Here is a 15,874-nt window from a genome sequence, read left to right on the forward strand (position 1 = left end):
GTTATGGCCTCCATTACGTCTTTCAGTGTAAGGTCTGGAGAGTCGTTTTCAGCACCTCCCTGTTGCTTGTCCCCTGCCAGCTTGCATTCGGGTAAGTCCGCTTTCGGGCAAGTATAGCAGTCCGGCCTGCTCTGTTGAGTTGTTTTTGCGCTCTTTGCACCAGACATGGTGAGAACTGCAACGTCACTCGGTCCAAGCTCCGTAGTTGGTATTGCCACCGCTTGTGCCTGGTCTCAGCCTCACTTAGCGCACCACTGGTGGGGAAGGGGGAAAGAAGGAGCGCACCCCTCCGGCCCACGATCTTCTGCTGTGAAGGCGGTCGAGGGAACTCCTCAGCACTGACTGGGTCCTCACAGACTGGTCATGAAAGGCTGATTAATGGCCACTTACAAGGTATAGAAGCTCTCTGATAGCGCCAGGTCCAGCGGTACCTCGCATTAATTTGGGTGCAGAGAGGGCCAACCCGGTAAGCACTGGGCACCAGCGGGCCCCTTGGTGGGCGGGATGTCAGCACCGCAGCAGCCACCAGCGGGGACACGTGGAAGCAATTTAATTAGGTCCGTAAGGAGGGGGGCCGCCACAGATCTGGCAATAATCCGGGCGCAATACCCCTTGCACGTCTCCTCACAAGTCTGCAGCTCACGGCCCCTCCGCAGGCCTCAGCAGAGCTCGGTCCGCTCACCGCCGGGTTCCTCACTGCATACGCATGTGGATCCTCAATGTTCGGAGACGAATATCAGAAAGGCAAGAAGAGGCCAGGAACTGCAGGGCCGCTGTGTATCTCGGCTCATTCCAACTCGGCGAGATTAGATGCAGAGCATTCAGAGCCCCTGGATGGGGGAGGGAGTCACGCCGGCTGGCACGATCTCTTTCCTGGCCTGGTTGTCACGCAACGCCCCAGCTCTCACGTCGGAGGAGGCCTCAAGCGTCTGTGCTCGTAACTTCAGCTCGGGAGGTCTGCTGTACACAGGACTGGGGGTTCGCGATTCTAACCTCAGAGGCACGGATTTATGAGTCGGATCAGCAGTATCAGGAGGGAGTCGCGGAGATACCTCAACTTGCGGCCATTTTGCTCAGCCGGGTAGCCACGCCCTCACATTCCTGGTTTTTAGCAGTGGTAAAGGGTGCAGAGTCATAAAGCCAAAGAAAATAGGGTATAGAAAATGAAAAAAAAAATCTGGGGTGAAAAAGCAAATTTGCTAGTGTGGAATCCTGCCCAATAACAACTAGCTTGGATTATCTGAATGGAATGTGGAACCCAATTTTACCGGCCAGAAATCAGTTCAGTAAAATTGCTTTGGAATGGGCTGTATTGAAAGCCTGCACACATTGGCAGCAGGGAAGCTTGTTATGCTCTCCCCAGCCAGGTGAAATCTTCCCCAGACTTCTCCTACTTCTCACTGTCCCACAAAAGAGTCCCCACATACATTTACCTCCTGCTCAGGCCACATTGTAAATATGTCTGTTACACGCCATGTAATTGGGAATTTAGTGCATATTTCAGGCTAGTAATTCCTGTTCTACACTTCCATGGGGTTTAGCTCGTAATTTCACTGTACTAGTAGTGTGCGCAGGGCACAGGTTTTTTACATGTACAAAGTTACCAACCTTCCAGAATTGCGCAATTTGTAATCAGAGCCTTAGAAGTCATTTTCTCGTTTTATAAATTGTAGTAGATGGGGTTCCACCCATTAAGTTGCCGTAAATGTTTCGCATTTGAATTCACATTTTTTTACTTCTACTATGAGTTAGTCTCACTCACGATAAATTGACAGCAATTGCATCGAGAGTGCTAATCGCCAGTGTCCACCTTTTAACGTAAAGCCACTGCCGCATCGCTATGGTAAGAGGTGCATGGTTGGCTGCACATGAACACCTGAGCACAAGCCTGTGCATGTGTGTGGGCTGTTTGTGTGAGACTAACTTCTTGCATAGCCTGGTATCTGTGTGCATTTAACGTGTCGCAGAAGGGACTCTTCAGGGATCAGTGCTGTCCTGGGGTAGGCCTAATATTATGAGTGGACATTCATAGTGTAGGTCTGTGGTGCTTACACTGTGTACACCTTATAGGCGATATCTACCCACCTTTTTGTCGTCCCCCCCCCTCATCCAACACTTGCTCTTTGGCATGCCACGTTTCTTTGTCTTTTTGTACTTGTCCCTTTGAGAGGTGGCTCCTCTTTGGTCACACACACACATCCACCTCCATGACAAGCTCCCTATTATAAGTCTCTTCCTGTCCTCACCTTTCCCCTCTCAGTGCTTCTTCACAACACAGAATTTGGCTGATGTTCATCATTTGTTGCATTGTGCTCTTTTGGCAAGTCAATGTGCAGAGACAAAGATTCTACTATTCCCCAATGATTACCCTGTAAAAAAGTATCCTGGCATGTTTTAAAATTAGAAATACACCTGAGCACATTTGTTGCATGGATTGTAGTCTGAGTAGCATCCTGGGACGGGCAATGAAAAAGTGCTGCAGGCCATGTTTGTTGCATGCGGGGAGTAAATTTGGTCTACAGACACTATGACGAAGAGCTCCAGTGCCCGTGGGCATAGTTCTCCACTCTTGCACACAATTTGGTACACTGTGGCCACAGAACCTTCACCTACAGGTTGACGTTTACTCTTTCTCTCTCCTATTTGATCTCTTGACTTTCTCGCTCTTCAGTTTGTAAAATATCATATGGTCTTGCTTCTGGTTCTTCCTTTGCTGGTGCCATCTATTTAAGAATATGTTTAATCATGGAGTTTTCTTCAACAACAAACCAATGCAATTTTTACTAGTAAGAGAACAATTCATCTTTTGCACCAATGAGGTTAGACACATTAGGATTAATAATGCAATGTTAGAACAGAGGAGATCGAAACAAAAGGTGTTATCATTGTCAGCCATGTAGTTCTTTCCATCCATTCCAAATACTGCAGATATCACTTCTTTGTAATCCTTACTTGTGTAAAGTATTGTGAAGTGTGGCATAGAAGGCTTCTGATTCACATACTCATGCTTTGCAGTTTCTTTTGTGTCTTTTAGAATTGTTTTACACCATGCAGGCCACTGCCCTACCTGAGAAGACCACCCTCTTCCAGCAGGAGCCGAGTGGGGTCACCTACAGGATTCCAGCACTGATTTACCTCCAGTCTACGCGCACCATCTTGGCATTTGCCGAGAAGCGATCCACTGCCAAAGATGTCGATGCCGAATACTTGGTCATGAGGCGCGGACATGTGGCCAAGGACTCAGTTGAGGTAATACTTTGAGGTTTTTCGATGTGGATCCCTCATGTACTGTTGCTTGCGTGGTGGTGGTGTGGGTCCTATGACAGACTAAGGGTGGAGAGTCCTGTTTACTGTGGCAGCCTGGCAAGGTCAGACTGGGAATTGAGCCTGGTCCTGGCAGAACAAGTCATAGCTGCCCCAGTCTGCACAGAGCAAGCTTCCAAAAAGGGTATAGTGAGGATCTCTCCCTAAGGAGCTATATGGAAAGTGACACTGTAGCAGCAAACAGTGTGTATGCCTATACAGGATTAATTGTGCCTAGTACAAACAAGCATTTGCAATGCAATAGGTCTCGCATTTGTGAGAGTTTGAGCTATTAGCATTGTAACTGACAATGCCTTTTATTTATGTGTTTTGAAAACCTGTAAGCCGTACGTAAGCGTGCACTTTGCACTTCTAGTCGTTGCTTACGAGATGAGAGGCTTGCAGTTACTGCCAGCCTTGCTCATCGTAACCAAGTATTATAAGTACAAAGTGTGTGTTTACGCACCCCTTGCAGGTTTTCAAAACACATAAATGAAAGGGTTCCAAAAGCTGAAACTCTTGCAAATGAGAGACATATTGCATTGCAAATGCTTGTTGAAATATGGAGTCTTTGTCTGTGAGGGGGCATGGGTGCCTGTGCAGGCATATTTTGTGGGTGTTGCCGTGATGGTCCATTAGCATCCTATTTCTTTGTCTGGGGCCGTTTTGGTTTTGAGTTCTGAAAATGTGGTCAACTGCAATAGACAACCTATAGGTGGCACCCGGTCTTAAGCACTTGTTCACACTGTCAAAGAATCTCCTCCCTAGGATACCCTCTGGCCTTCTAAATTTCTGCAGCAGGATTCAAGCCAGCAGGAAACAGCACCAGGCTGCACAATTCCTCAATGGTCTACACACCTCTGTATGGTTCTGTTTGAATCATGATGGTCACAGGTTTGAATCTCTAGAAGCCGGGATGACTCAGTCTTTCATCCTTATAAGGCCCATAGCACCAGTCTTACTGGAGATGGGTGGCAGCAACACTATTTACAAACTGAGAGAAATGTTTGCAGCATTTGAATGGTGTACATCATGTGTGGTTCATTGGGTCTTTCTAGTACTTTGCGGCATCACAGTTGGCACTTGTGCATAATTCTCAGGTTTCCATTGCAGACTGCAGCCCGAGACACCAGCTGATGATGTTTGGGTTGGTATGGCCTGCCTGACAAGAGATTGGGCAGTGGGTTAATCCCTGGTACCCTGGATGCTAGGTAATAATGGGGCCTTTCTATGAGCTCTGGGTGGATTAGTGGTGAGGGTGAGAGGAGGCGTGAGGATGCAGAAGAGTGACCACTGGCTCCATGCCTGATAGGTCGAGAGACCACTTGACAACTCATAGGTAGCAAGAGCTACATAACTTAAAAGGTTATGTGTGAAGCGCACCTACACTCTTGGCACTGAAATGATGGGTGTTTACTGTTCCCCAGCTTCATACTACTCTAGTTATCGACCTCGGACGGCTGAAATATATAAAAGAGCAGTGGTTCCTCCGGCACTAATTTTCTTATAATATTATTTTGGCAAATAAAAACAAAATCAGTGCATACACTTAATGTAATGAACATTATCAAGATCTAGCCTCGTGCTGTGCAAGAAAAAACTTTTCAGTGTGTATTTACTGTTTACTGTTTATTTATTTTATTTATTTCATTTCTAAAGCGCTCTATCACCCAACAGGCATCCTGGCGCTGGCAATACAGTACAGGTAAAGAGACGTGCAGTAGAGAGGCAGGGGTAGACCACCCAGAACAAGTGAAGCAGTTTAGATTTTTGGAAACAATAAAGTTTTTAGTCTTCTTCTAAAAAGAAGAAGATCCCCAACTTGTCGTAGTTCCAAAGGAAGCCCATTCCACAGTCTGGCCGCAGCAACCATAAAGGATCTGCCCCCCGTTCTAACCTTCTTTACTGTTTAACAGACAGCACTTTTGTCGGTTATTTATTCAAGCCCGTTAAGCTTGTGTGCAGTGGGTTCGAGGGCATTTCCAACTCGCTCGTAGCATCGAGTTCTCATCCGGACAAAGCTTGATGGGGACCCCTGAGGGACTAAACAGCCTCACAGACACATACGTGACCCGGGGGAACCCTTGGCAGGATGAACACATTCCACCCCGGTATGATTAGACTTTTTCGTTCTGTACACAAACCAACGAGCAATGTTTGCACTTGCCTTTGGCTCTGGTTCAAGTATTCTTTGTGCATATTAAAAGCACCCATGAGGCTAGACAGTGAAAATGTTCACTACATTAAGTATGTGTACTGATCTTTTTTTTGCCTAAATCACATTTTAAGAAAATGTAATGCAGATGACCCACTGATCCGTATATTTGGCCAGGCTCACAGCGTCTGCTACTGGTTTGTGTACCTCGGAAGGATGAAATGCCGAATTGACCCGTGGCTGACTCCTGGCGTGGATGCGTTAATCCACCAGTCGGTTCTTCTTGTTAGTCCAAAGGGTTTAATACCTGTTAATGACATGGTAGGGATGTATTAACACCGGGCCGGTGTAAGGAAAACACACATTATTAAGTGTTGTGAGCGAATGCTTACCCTCGCCTAGAAGAAGCCACTTCAGGCTTCTGGTATTTTTCAGGGTAACCAATGGTTGCTGTAGGTCCTACTGGTAAAAAATGGAATAGTGTAGTGGTTGGGTATTGTGAAGAGAGATGATGTTTAAAGGACTGTATGGTCATGGTCTTACTCACCAGTACTTGCGGTGAATGAGAATCCACTTCTAGAATAAACATAACCATGTACAGTGTGATTAGGCAATGAAGCAATGTAGATGAGCAACGGAAATAGATAAGAGAATAATTAGGTAAGAGACCCTACTCACCAATTTGGAAGAGTGGTGATATGTAATTAAATTACTCTAGGCCGACAGGATTCTATCATGAAGAAGTGAGATAGTCAGGTCAGTCCTTTTCATTCCTAATCAGTCAAAAAAACCTTGCAGAATAATGCCCCGTAGCGTTCTTATCTGGCGATAATATTTGCAGGGCGGCTCACCTTATTGTTGTCCGAGGACAGAGTCAATCCTATCCATCCTTCGGGACGCGATCGGAAGGCCAGTAAGTATACCTGCAGCAGCTGATATGCGTGCGTGTACAGGCACAGTCGGACAGTGCATGGCATGGAGCGATAGAGAAGGCTGTCCAGCGGCAGCCGTTACAGAGTGGCAACCCATTCATGTACAGAATCTGTCTCTAAGTGGGGAATCAGTCTCGGATCATTACTGAGAAGTCTGAATCATGATGAGACAGTTGGTTATTTGAAGGTTAGGTGTATTCATGTGTAGTATTTACGGGAAAGATTAAGCTTTCTCAGCCTTAGTCACTAAAGCGCCGCAATGCCTAGCCAGTAAACACTACGCATTAATGGCCATTTGACACTCGTTTGACACAAAAGTGGAAATCAGTGTTTGTTCATTTCTGATAATAAAACAATGTATGTCCTAAGACTGTTATGTTTGTGAAGGTTTAGTGAACTCACGGGGAAGATAAATATTATAATTATTTTGAGCACGTAGTCACTAGAGCGCCACACATGACTAGCCAGTGACCATTAATAGCCATTTGACACTTGTTCCGCATACGGCTCAATGGTACAGTAATTAGCAAGATTTTAACATGGATAATATTATGTGGTTCAGCACGAAAAACGTGAACAATACAGTAGACGGTGTCATTTCACACGGTTGCATTGTTAATGTGGCCCATAGCGTAAGTGTCAGCGAGTATGGCAGAATTAACAAGTTAAAAGAAAGCTTTTCTCCAAGATCGGCCAGCAGCTGCGGGAAGCGGCAGACTCCGACTTCGGAGGGCCGTGGAGGGAAGGGGTTCATGCAAAGGGAAACCAGCCTTGAGCTAAAAGTGGGAGGGGTGGGGGCAGTATAAAACATTTTCCCAAAAATAATTTAAAACAAATGCCTCCGTCGCTCTTATTCCCAGTGTGAGATAATAAGCAGATCGCCTTGCGTGTGTTTTGTCAACAGACTAGGGACTGCCATGCTTATTTTTTTTTTGTTCTAAACAGTTAAACTGCTGTCGGTGTGACACCCGTACTACCAAACCAAGGTGGCAGCTACACTGTTCGCCATCTAGCTATGCGGTACATACGGAAGTAAAGCGGACCGGGGCGTGGCAACCTTAGGGAATGAGTGGATGAAGACATCCTTTGGATCCATTGGATCGGGAGTATTTCGTAGATTTGTCATGTTTGCAGTAATCTTTAAACTAGATGGCTAGTTGGCTGACGCTACACCGTTAAAAAAAACCCACCAAGCATTTGGAGAAAGATACTGCCCCACAGCAGATTGAAGCTGCCTAGCCCTAATAAAAAAGCACAAACATGCGCGCCTCGCGCCGCGGGGGGGGGGGAGAGAGAGGGAGGCGAGTGCAATTCACTCACGGGAGCGATAATTGCTGCCAGATGGTGGCGCGCGCTCCCGCAAGTGAATCTCCTGAGGTGCACGCGTTGCCTTTGAAGGCAATGGAACGCGTGCATGTGCTTGGCTGAAAAGCCAAAGCGACGGGAAAAGGTCTTTTTGCCTTGCTGCGCATGCGCACTGCGAAGGCGAGACCTAAAAAACTGCACTCACAGCAGGTTTGTGCTACTGTTAGAACTGGCATTTTTAGCGGGTTTACCCCCACACTTTTTGTTTTTTGACCTCCTGTTTTTTACAGGTTTTTACTGATTTTTTTGTTGGCTTTAGGACTCTGGGCAATTTACCACTGCTGATGAGTGCTAAAGTGATCTCTAAGTAAATTGTGATTATGATTAGTTATCCATGTTTGGCATATTTGAAATAATGCTGTTTAAAGCCCTGTTCTATTCCAAGTGAAATACATTAATAACTACTTGGTAGCCCATCAGAATTTCGACACGAAAAATAAAATACCACCAGCAGTGATGTTTGATATATTTTTTTTTCAGTTCGATGCCATCATGTGCCTGTCGCATTCAATATATTGCCGAATGGTCCTCACTGTTTGCAGTGCATGCCAATTACATTTCAGAGCTGGTTGAATATTCCAGGATGCTACTAATATTATTATGCTCAATAATGCCAGCCTTAGGTGCTGCTTTTATAGCCCAGAAAAATGGTCCAATTATCATAATCTCAGCAGTGTTTTCTGATGCTTTGTTAGGTCAGTGTAGCTGATTGCATGTGGTGCTCTACATTACAGGCGTAGCTGTCAGTTGTACAACCGGTGCAGTGGTACTGGGACCAAGAGGTGGAATACTGGGCCAAGTCTGCCCTGTACTATCTTAAATTAGATTATAGGTCACCTACCATGGTCTTGGCACTCTTGGAGTATGGAGTCCGGGCCCGATTGGGGAACCTGAAGCAGCACTGTCAAAAAGCTCAGTCCAGCCCAGCTCCCTTTATCTCTCTTTGTCCGTCCATCCATGCATCCACTCTTCCATCCACCCACCCACCCATCCATCCATCCATCCATCCATCCATCCATCCATCTACCCATCCATCCACCCACCCATCCATCCACCCACCCACCCATCCATCCATCCATCCACCTATCCACCCACCCATCTATCCATCCACCCATCCATCCATTCTCTCTCTCTTTTCCCTCTTGTCGCACTCTGATCACTTCCTCTCTACCTTCCCCATCCCCACTCTCTCTCTTTTTTTAAGCCTCCTCCTACTGTCTGCAATTAACCTCTCGGAGCAAGGGAAAGTGACAGGGACACCAGGAGCGGCCTTGGCTTTCAAAACCGGCCTCCTTCCCACCAGGGAAAGGCCCTGTGGACTCGAAGGCCTGTCTTGCCCTGGATGGGGTATGGTGGTATGGAGGGATTAGGCCGGAGTTAAGGGTGAAATGGAGAAGATCGACGAATGGAGTGAAGGAAATGAAAGTATGAAAGTATGAAAGATAGAAAGAGGAACAAGTTACAGAAAATAAAATGAGATACAGATGAACAAACGGGAATAAGGAAGAGGACGTGAAGTGTGCAGAACAGCATGTCCGGGAAAGAACAGGAGTAAGCAGATTGAAGACCGGGAAAGAAGCAAACTAAGGGGATGTTGGGGGGAGAGAAGGGAAAACAGAAGAAAGTGGACAATTTCTGGAGAGGGAAGTAGAAGAGAAGGAGAGAAGAGGGCTTCAGGATAGCGAGGTGTGAGAAAGGGAGGAAGCAGGTGAGGATGAGTGAGAGAGTAAGGGAAGGGAGGCAGGGATAGGAAGAAGAGAGGACGAAAAAGGTGGAAGAGGCAGGAATGGGAGGGGAGAAAGGAAGGGACAGGTAGAATGAGACATGTTGAGATGTATAGCTACCATTAGTTCGATGGGTGCTGTGACACCTTGTTCCAGCTGTGTGAGGGACATCTGTATGTCAATTATGGCTACTTTTATCACTGACCAGGAGCGGTGGGGATGGTTTTCCTTTCTTGCATTAAGGCCAATGGCACCCTTGCTACACTACAGCTATTTACTCTGCCAATGGGCTGCTCGGGGAACTATAGCTTTTAGTGAAGATGCAGCATCTGGGTCAGGCTAATATTTAACCCTATGCAGTGATCCCAGGGCTGGAACATCCATTACTTGACTGATACTACCATGATGTAACTGCTCCTATTGCTATAAAAAGAGAGAGTTTTCCCAAATAAACCCAGAAAGGGCCGGGAAATATCACAACCAAAACAGAATTCCTTTCTGTGTATTTCAATTTAGGTGCTAGTATATGTCATATACAATAACATTTGTTTAGACCAATTTCATCCTCATATCCCCATACAGTGTCTTTAAATCAAAACATAAAATTGTATGTAACTAAATAATTTTTTTATTTATTAAAAAGTTTTTCATATACTTAATTAAGCAATTTATTAAAAACAAAATCATACAGTTTTATTTAAAACAACATATTGGACATATTTTCTAAGTTTTACCATAAGTCAGTACATATTTCTCAGTACATAATAAGAACAATCAATTTATACAGTTAAAAATCCGTGTGTCGACCCGTTTCGGTGCTTCGTTTTTTACAACACCTTCCTCAGGACAGTTTTAAAAACATCTTCTTTATTCATAACAATTTTACTTTGAGGTACCAGATTTATCCCAGGGGTTATAATGAGTGTAGAACCTCCGCTTCCACTCTGTTATATCATCGGAGGATTTGTAATTTGCGTAGGGATATTACATTCCGTAGCAAGGGCTGTGTTTCCACAAATTTTAAGGTTTGTTGCCACGTGCAACCAGGGAGACCGGGCAGGCGGAGCGTTTCGTTTTTCACGAGAGACGCTGCAGATCCCCTCAAATAATAAAGAGGCAGGATCGTTGCGCGAACCTATGAGGAATAAAGGAATCCGATTGGGCAAGCCATAAACGGAAGCAACAAACCTTAAAATTTGATGTTTTGAACCTGAACTTCACCGGTTCCGAACGGACCTCTCTCGAGTGACCTACGGTCCTGACTGGGATCCCACAGGATTGCTGCGGTAAGATCGGAGTAAGAGGACGATCAGGCACTGGAAGGGGAAGGCGAAGAACTGTCCATACGGTCCGGGTAAGGTCGTAAAAAACGACTGTTATTTGATTGTTTGATTGATTGAAATAGAATTGTTTGGATCGAATACTAGTATTCTGCTCTTTGGTTCTTTGGTTCTTGGTTCTTTGGTTATTTGGTTATTTGGTTCTTTGAGACATTCCCTGCTTGCAAACAACGAAGAATAGGACAATTCTCTCTCTTTGCAGACAACGAAGGATAGGTAGTGCGGACCTTTGTCCACGATAGTTTGAGATATTTTATTGACCGCTAATACAACATGCCTATCTTCTCCCCACTGTTTGGTAATTGGTTCAGCCCGGACCGTTTATTAGAGGTCAGCCATCCGGCTCCACCGGAGGGCACCCCTAATAAGGACATGTACGTAAAATACGGATTAATCGCTGTAGCTTATAGCAAACTATAGCATAAACACACTAAGAAAGATCGAGAAAATCAGTGGCCACTGACGGGATCTTTTGACCCCGCTAAAATGGAAGCGCTAGAAATAGCCCTTCACAAAAAGAAAACTACACCGACTATGCTTGATAGTTTCGGTTTATGGCAAAATGAAGCAGTTCAACGAAAGAAAAGAAACGAAGCAAGAATAGATAAGGAACTGCGAAAATCAGCTCACCTAGCTAACAAAAGATAAGAAGAAGATATAAAAGAAAGGGAAAATGCTAGAAAGGAGCAAAAGTCAGAGATTTCGGGTCAATACCCTGTTAGAACGCCCTCGACTCTTTACCCCGAACTACCATCGAAGCAAAGAGTAGATGATGATTTACTATTAGGCCCACTGATCATCTATATGCCACCTCCTTATGCCCCTACTCATCCTGTAGTACAACATCAGGAATCACAGAACATAGGTAGCACCAGTGCCTCGGTCTCCATGGTCTCTGCGCCGACCGAGCCTCTCGTGCCCAATGCCTCGTCAAAAGACACGCTAATAGGAATCGAAGCAGAAGAAAAAGGGCTGCCGAGAGACCGTGACTGAGTAAGAACGAACGAGCAGGCATCGAGAAAATAGTTAAAACCCTAGTAGATAGAAAGGAAGCGGAAGAGTACATAACCCACATATGCAACTCCAATGTTGACAATCACAAACAACACTTTGTCGTACGTCTTTGTTTCTACACTCTCACAGCTTATGAAGAAAAATACAAGAATGTAGGGCCCGACCGACTCATGGCTCTTTATAGGAAAGTGGATATGGGAGATGAAAGTGACTGTGATGTAGCGAAACTCTTCTCATACACACTAGAAGTCTTCCGCCACTTCATGGAACAAGGACGGGTAGTCAAGGACATGACATCTGTAATGACAGGGCCCCGATAGAAAAACTAGATAATATGATGCCAATAAAAGAAGCTGCCCCCTATTGGTTCCCCCCTAGAGGACAAGGAAATAACGATGACATAAACCACCAGGATGCGAAAGGGAGGGTGGTCTACAATTGGGTATATCAACCCTGAAATAGACAGGACATTCTAACGTTCCGTAAGTCCTTACCGGACTTACGAAAGAATCCCACTGCATTTTACACAGGTCAACCATCATGACCCTTGCCGACATCGACTTATTCTTTGGGCTATATCTGCCAGCAGATGTGTGGAAACAAATCAGGAAGGTAGACCACTCAGATCTGCTCGGTCATACCTGGGAACAACTCGGTGTACTGGACAAACAGCGAAACCCTGGGCAGAAACTGGTAAAAGCATTATTAGACCTCCCTGACAAAATAGTACAAAAGGTGAAGACTATGATCCCGGAGAAAAAGATAGTCTGGTCCATAGTAACCACGTGTAGACAGAAACCACATGAAGATGTTTCGGAATACTTCTCCCGGTTCGAAACAGTGTTCTCCGATTACAGTGGACAAGACATGTCCACCGCGACCGGACATCACTTATTCGTACAAAATTATGTTAAAGGGCTGTTTCCGGAGGTATCACAGAAGCTGCAGACCAGCAAATGCAATTGGGCAGCCTCTAAACCAGCGGCCATCCTCCAGATGGCCCAGTACTACGAACATCAGAAAAATGAAAATGATAGGGCTACCGAAAAGAAAAAGAAGGACTTAAAGGAAAGAGTTATGATTGCGCAGCTTCAAGGGGTGAATACAGGAAGGGTGCAATACAAGGGAGGATATCAGCAGAATGCCCCTAGAGTGCAGCCACCCAGAAATAATTAATCGACGCCATGACTTAGGACAGGATCAGTGCGCATTTTGTAAGGGGTACGGACACTAGAAGTCTCAATGCCCGATCCTGTTAGGAATTGGTAGGGACAAAGGGGCGAGAGAACTAGCAAATGGACAGAGAGGAAGGGGACGTGGAAGAGGATACATGAATGACGCTAGTGAAGAAAGGCCAGGAAGAGCGAATACATTTGATCACCCTAGACATAATCAGGACCAACAGTCAGATTACGACAACACGTACGACTTCGCATAGGACAGCCAAGGGCAAGGGAGGGATCCAGTCGAGCTCTATGTTGATCAGCAAGGCCCTTATGTTACCGCAAAGGTCCTGGGCACAAAGTCACCATTTCTGGTAGACACGGGAGCAACACATAGTGCACTATCCAAACAACTGATTCCAAGGGCACCCTTGTCTGGCTCGCATGTGACCTCAATAGGATTTGATGGTACGCCCTCCACCAACCCTTTGTCCAAACCGATCCCTTTTAATCTTGAAAATAACATTATCGACACAACATTCCTTCTCTCCTCCAATACCCCAGACGCCATTATGGGTCTCGATCTATTGAAGCATTTCCGTGCAACTATCAGTTGTTCACCGGACGGAGTACGAGTCATCTTATATGACAACCACCAACACCAGAGAGATAATCCTTCCCAGCATATGTATCCCATTTCCGAAGCAGACACATCCCTACTAGACACTTTACCATCACACTTATGGGCTAGGGCTGACTCAGATGTAGGACGAATGATGATTGACCCAGTACATGTGACAATACGACAAGACGCCACGCTACCGAAAGTACCGCAGTACAAAATATCACCAGAGGGTGAGAAAGCACTGACAGAAATAATACACTCACTTGTAGAAGCAGCGGTGGTAGAAGAGGTAGTGAGCAATGTATGTAACAGTCCTATTTTGCCGATCATAAAGAGACAGCGAGAGGGAGATGGAAAAGCCTACCGCTTTATCATCGACCTACAGGAGATAAACAAGATCGTAGTGCCTCAGTACCTGGTCGTTTCCGACATCACCACCATTTTGACTCTCATCCCGTCCACAGCTACCACTTTCACTGACATCGATCTCAAAAATGCATTCTACTCCATACCTATTCACAAGGACAGCCGCTATCTTTTCGGATTTACCCTAAGATCCCGCTCATATAGATTTTGTAGAGCACCTCAGGTGTACACAGACAGCCCAAGCATTTATAGCCAAGCACTCAAAAGACAGTTGGGTGCCATACAATTACCGGACAGAGTAGCAGTGATATCGTATGTAGATAATATCCTGTTAGCTGCATACACCACTCCAATAGCTGTTGCTGCCACTATCCAGCTACTACATTTCCTTGCTGAGAACAGTCACAAAGTCTCCCGAAAGAAACTGCAGTTCTGCAAACCACAAGTGACATACTTAGGTCACCTTTTATCGAAGGAAGGGAGAACACTCACACCCGACAGGATCCAGACCAAAATAGATACCGAAGAACCAGAAACATGTCCGCTCATTGATAGGCCTCACCTCATTTTGTCGACAATGGTTGCCGAACTTTAGCCTCATTGTCAAACCCCTTCTCTTCCTCCTAGGCCAAAGACATCCCCTTACCACTCCCTTGGACACCCGAATGCCAGTCGGCGTTCAAAGAATTACGAGATGCCCTTTGTTCAGCACCCGTTCTAGGAACACCAGACTACTCCAAACCATTCTCCCTCTACACACACGAAAGGGAGGGATATGCATTGTCCATTTTGACACAATTGATCGGCCACAAGCAACGACCCTGTGCATATTTCTCTGCCACCCTCGACCCAGTAGCTAGAGCACTGCCAGTGTGGTTGCGCGCTGTAGCAGCTGCAGCAGTATCCATACGACAGAGCAAAGGAATAGTCCTCTCCAACCCAATCACAGTGTTAGTGCCTCATGCAGTCGACATACTACTAAACCAGACCAAGACGCAACACTTGACAAGCGCCCGACTGACATATGAGCTGAACCTGCTAGCACCACACATCACTCTGAAACGATGCACCACCCTCAATCCAGCCACATTGCTACTCCTACCAGAAAACGACCCTAGTGTGACCCCATTGCATGACTGCTTGACACTGACTGACAACAGACAAAGAATAGGGTAGATCTCCGAGACACAGCCTTTTCAGAACCAGATGGGGAACTATGGGTAGATGGTTCGTGCATCAAACTACCCGACGGCACCACCTCAGCTGCATATGCTGTCACCACAGCCCGAACAGTACTAGACAGCCCGCATCGCCCAACGATCTATACAAGCAGCTGAGCTCATTGCCCTCACACGAGCTTGCATTTTAGCAACAGGCACAAGAGTGAACCTATACACTGACAGTCAATACGCCTTTGGGGTAGTTCCCCATTTTGGGCTCCTCTGGAGGGAAAGAGGGTTCCTGACATCACATGGTACGCCCATCCTGCATGGAGATCTAGTCTCCGCCTTGACCAAAGCAGTCCTACTCCCCAAGCAGCTAGCAGTGATAAAATGCCAAGCACATAAAAAGGTGACAGATCTCATTGGACAGGGAAATGCAATAGCCGACATTACTGCCCGAGCCACAGCCGAGGACCGAACCACGACACAAATGTATGTGACCAGGTCCCAAGCTGAACGATGGACTGACGCTAGCCCGACTGTAAGAGATATACAAATGACAGGCACACAAGATGAACTGACTGAGTGGGCACGGGTGGGATTAAAAGCCGAGGAAGGCTGTTGGAGGACTAAAGAAGGAAACAAATGGCTGTTAACTAATGCATACCTGATCCCCATATTGACCATGGCACATTTACCTGTACACATAGGATCCGCCCCCATG

At 46.0% G+C, this 15,874-nt stretch overlaps 1 protein-coding gene across 3 annotated transcripts in view; it reads left to right on the forward strand.

Moving 5' to 3' along the window:
- The window catches only part of LOC147693604 (sialidase-3-like), a 101,638-nt gene that overhangs the window by 69,827 nt on the left and 15,937 nt on the right, over nucleotides 1-15,874 (forward strand). For all 3 annotated transcript variants that reach the window (XM_086933825.1, XM_086933826.1, XM_086933824.1), the window contains one exon: nucleotides 3,035-3,249. In XM_086933825.1, coding sequence (XP_086789951.1) covers nucleotides 3,049-3,249 — 201 coding nt within the window. In that variant the 5' untranslated portion in view covers nucleotides 3,035-3,048. The remainder of the gene's footprint in view (nucleotides 1-3,034; nucleotides 3,250-15,874) is intronic.

This window comes from Lissotriton vulgaris, chromosome 8 (genome assembly GCF_964263255.1).
Source record: "Lissotriton vulgaris chromosome 8, aLisVul1.2, whole genome shotgun sequence".
Taxonomy (NCBI): Eukaryota; Metazoa; Chordata; class Amphibia; order Caudata; family Salamandridae; genus Lissotriton; species Lissotriton vulgaris.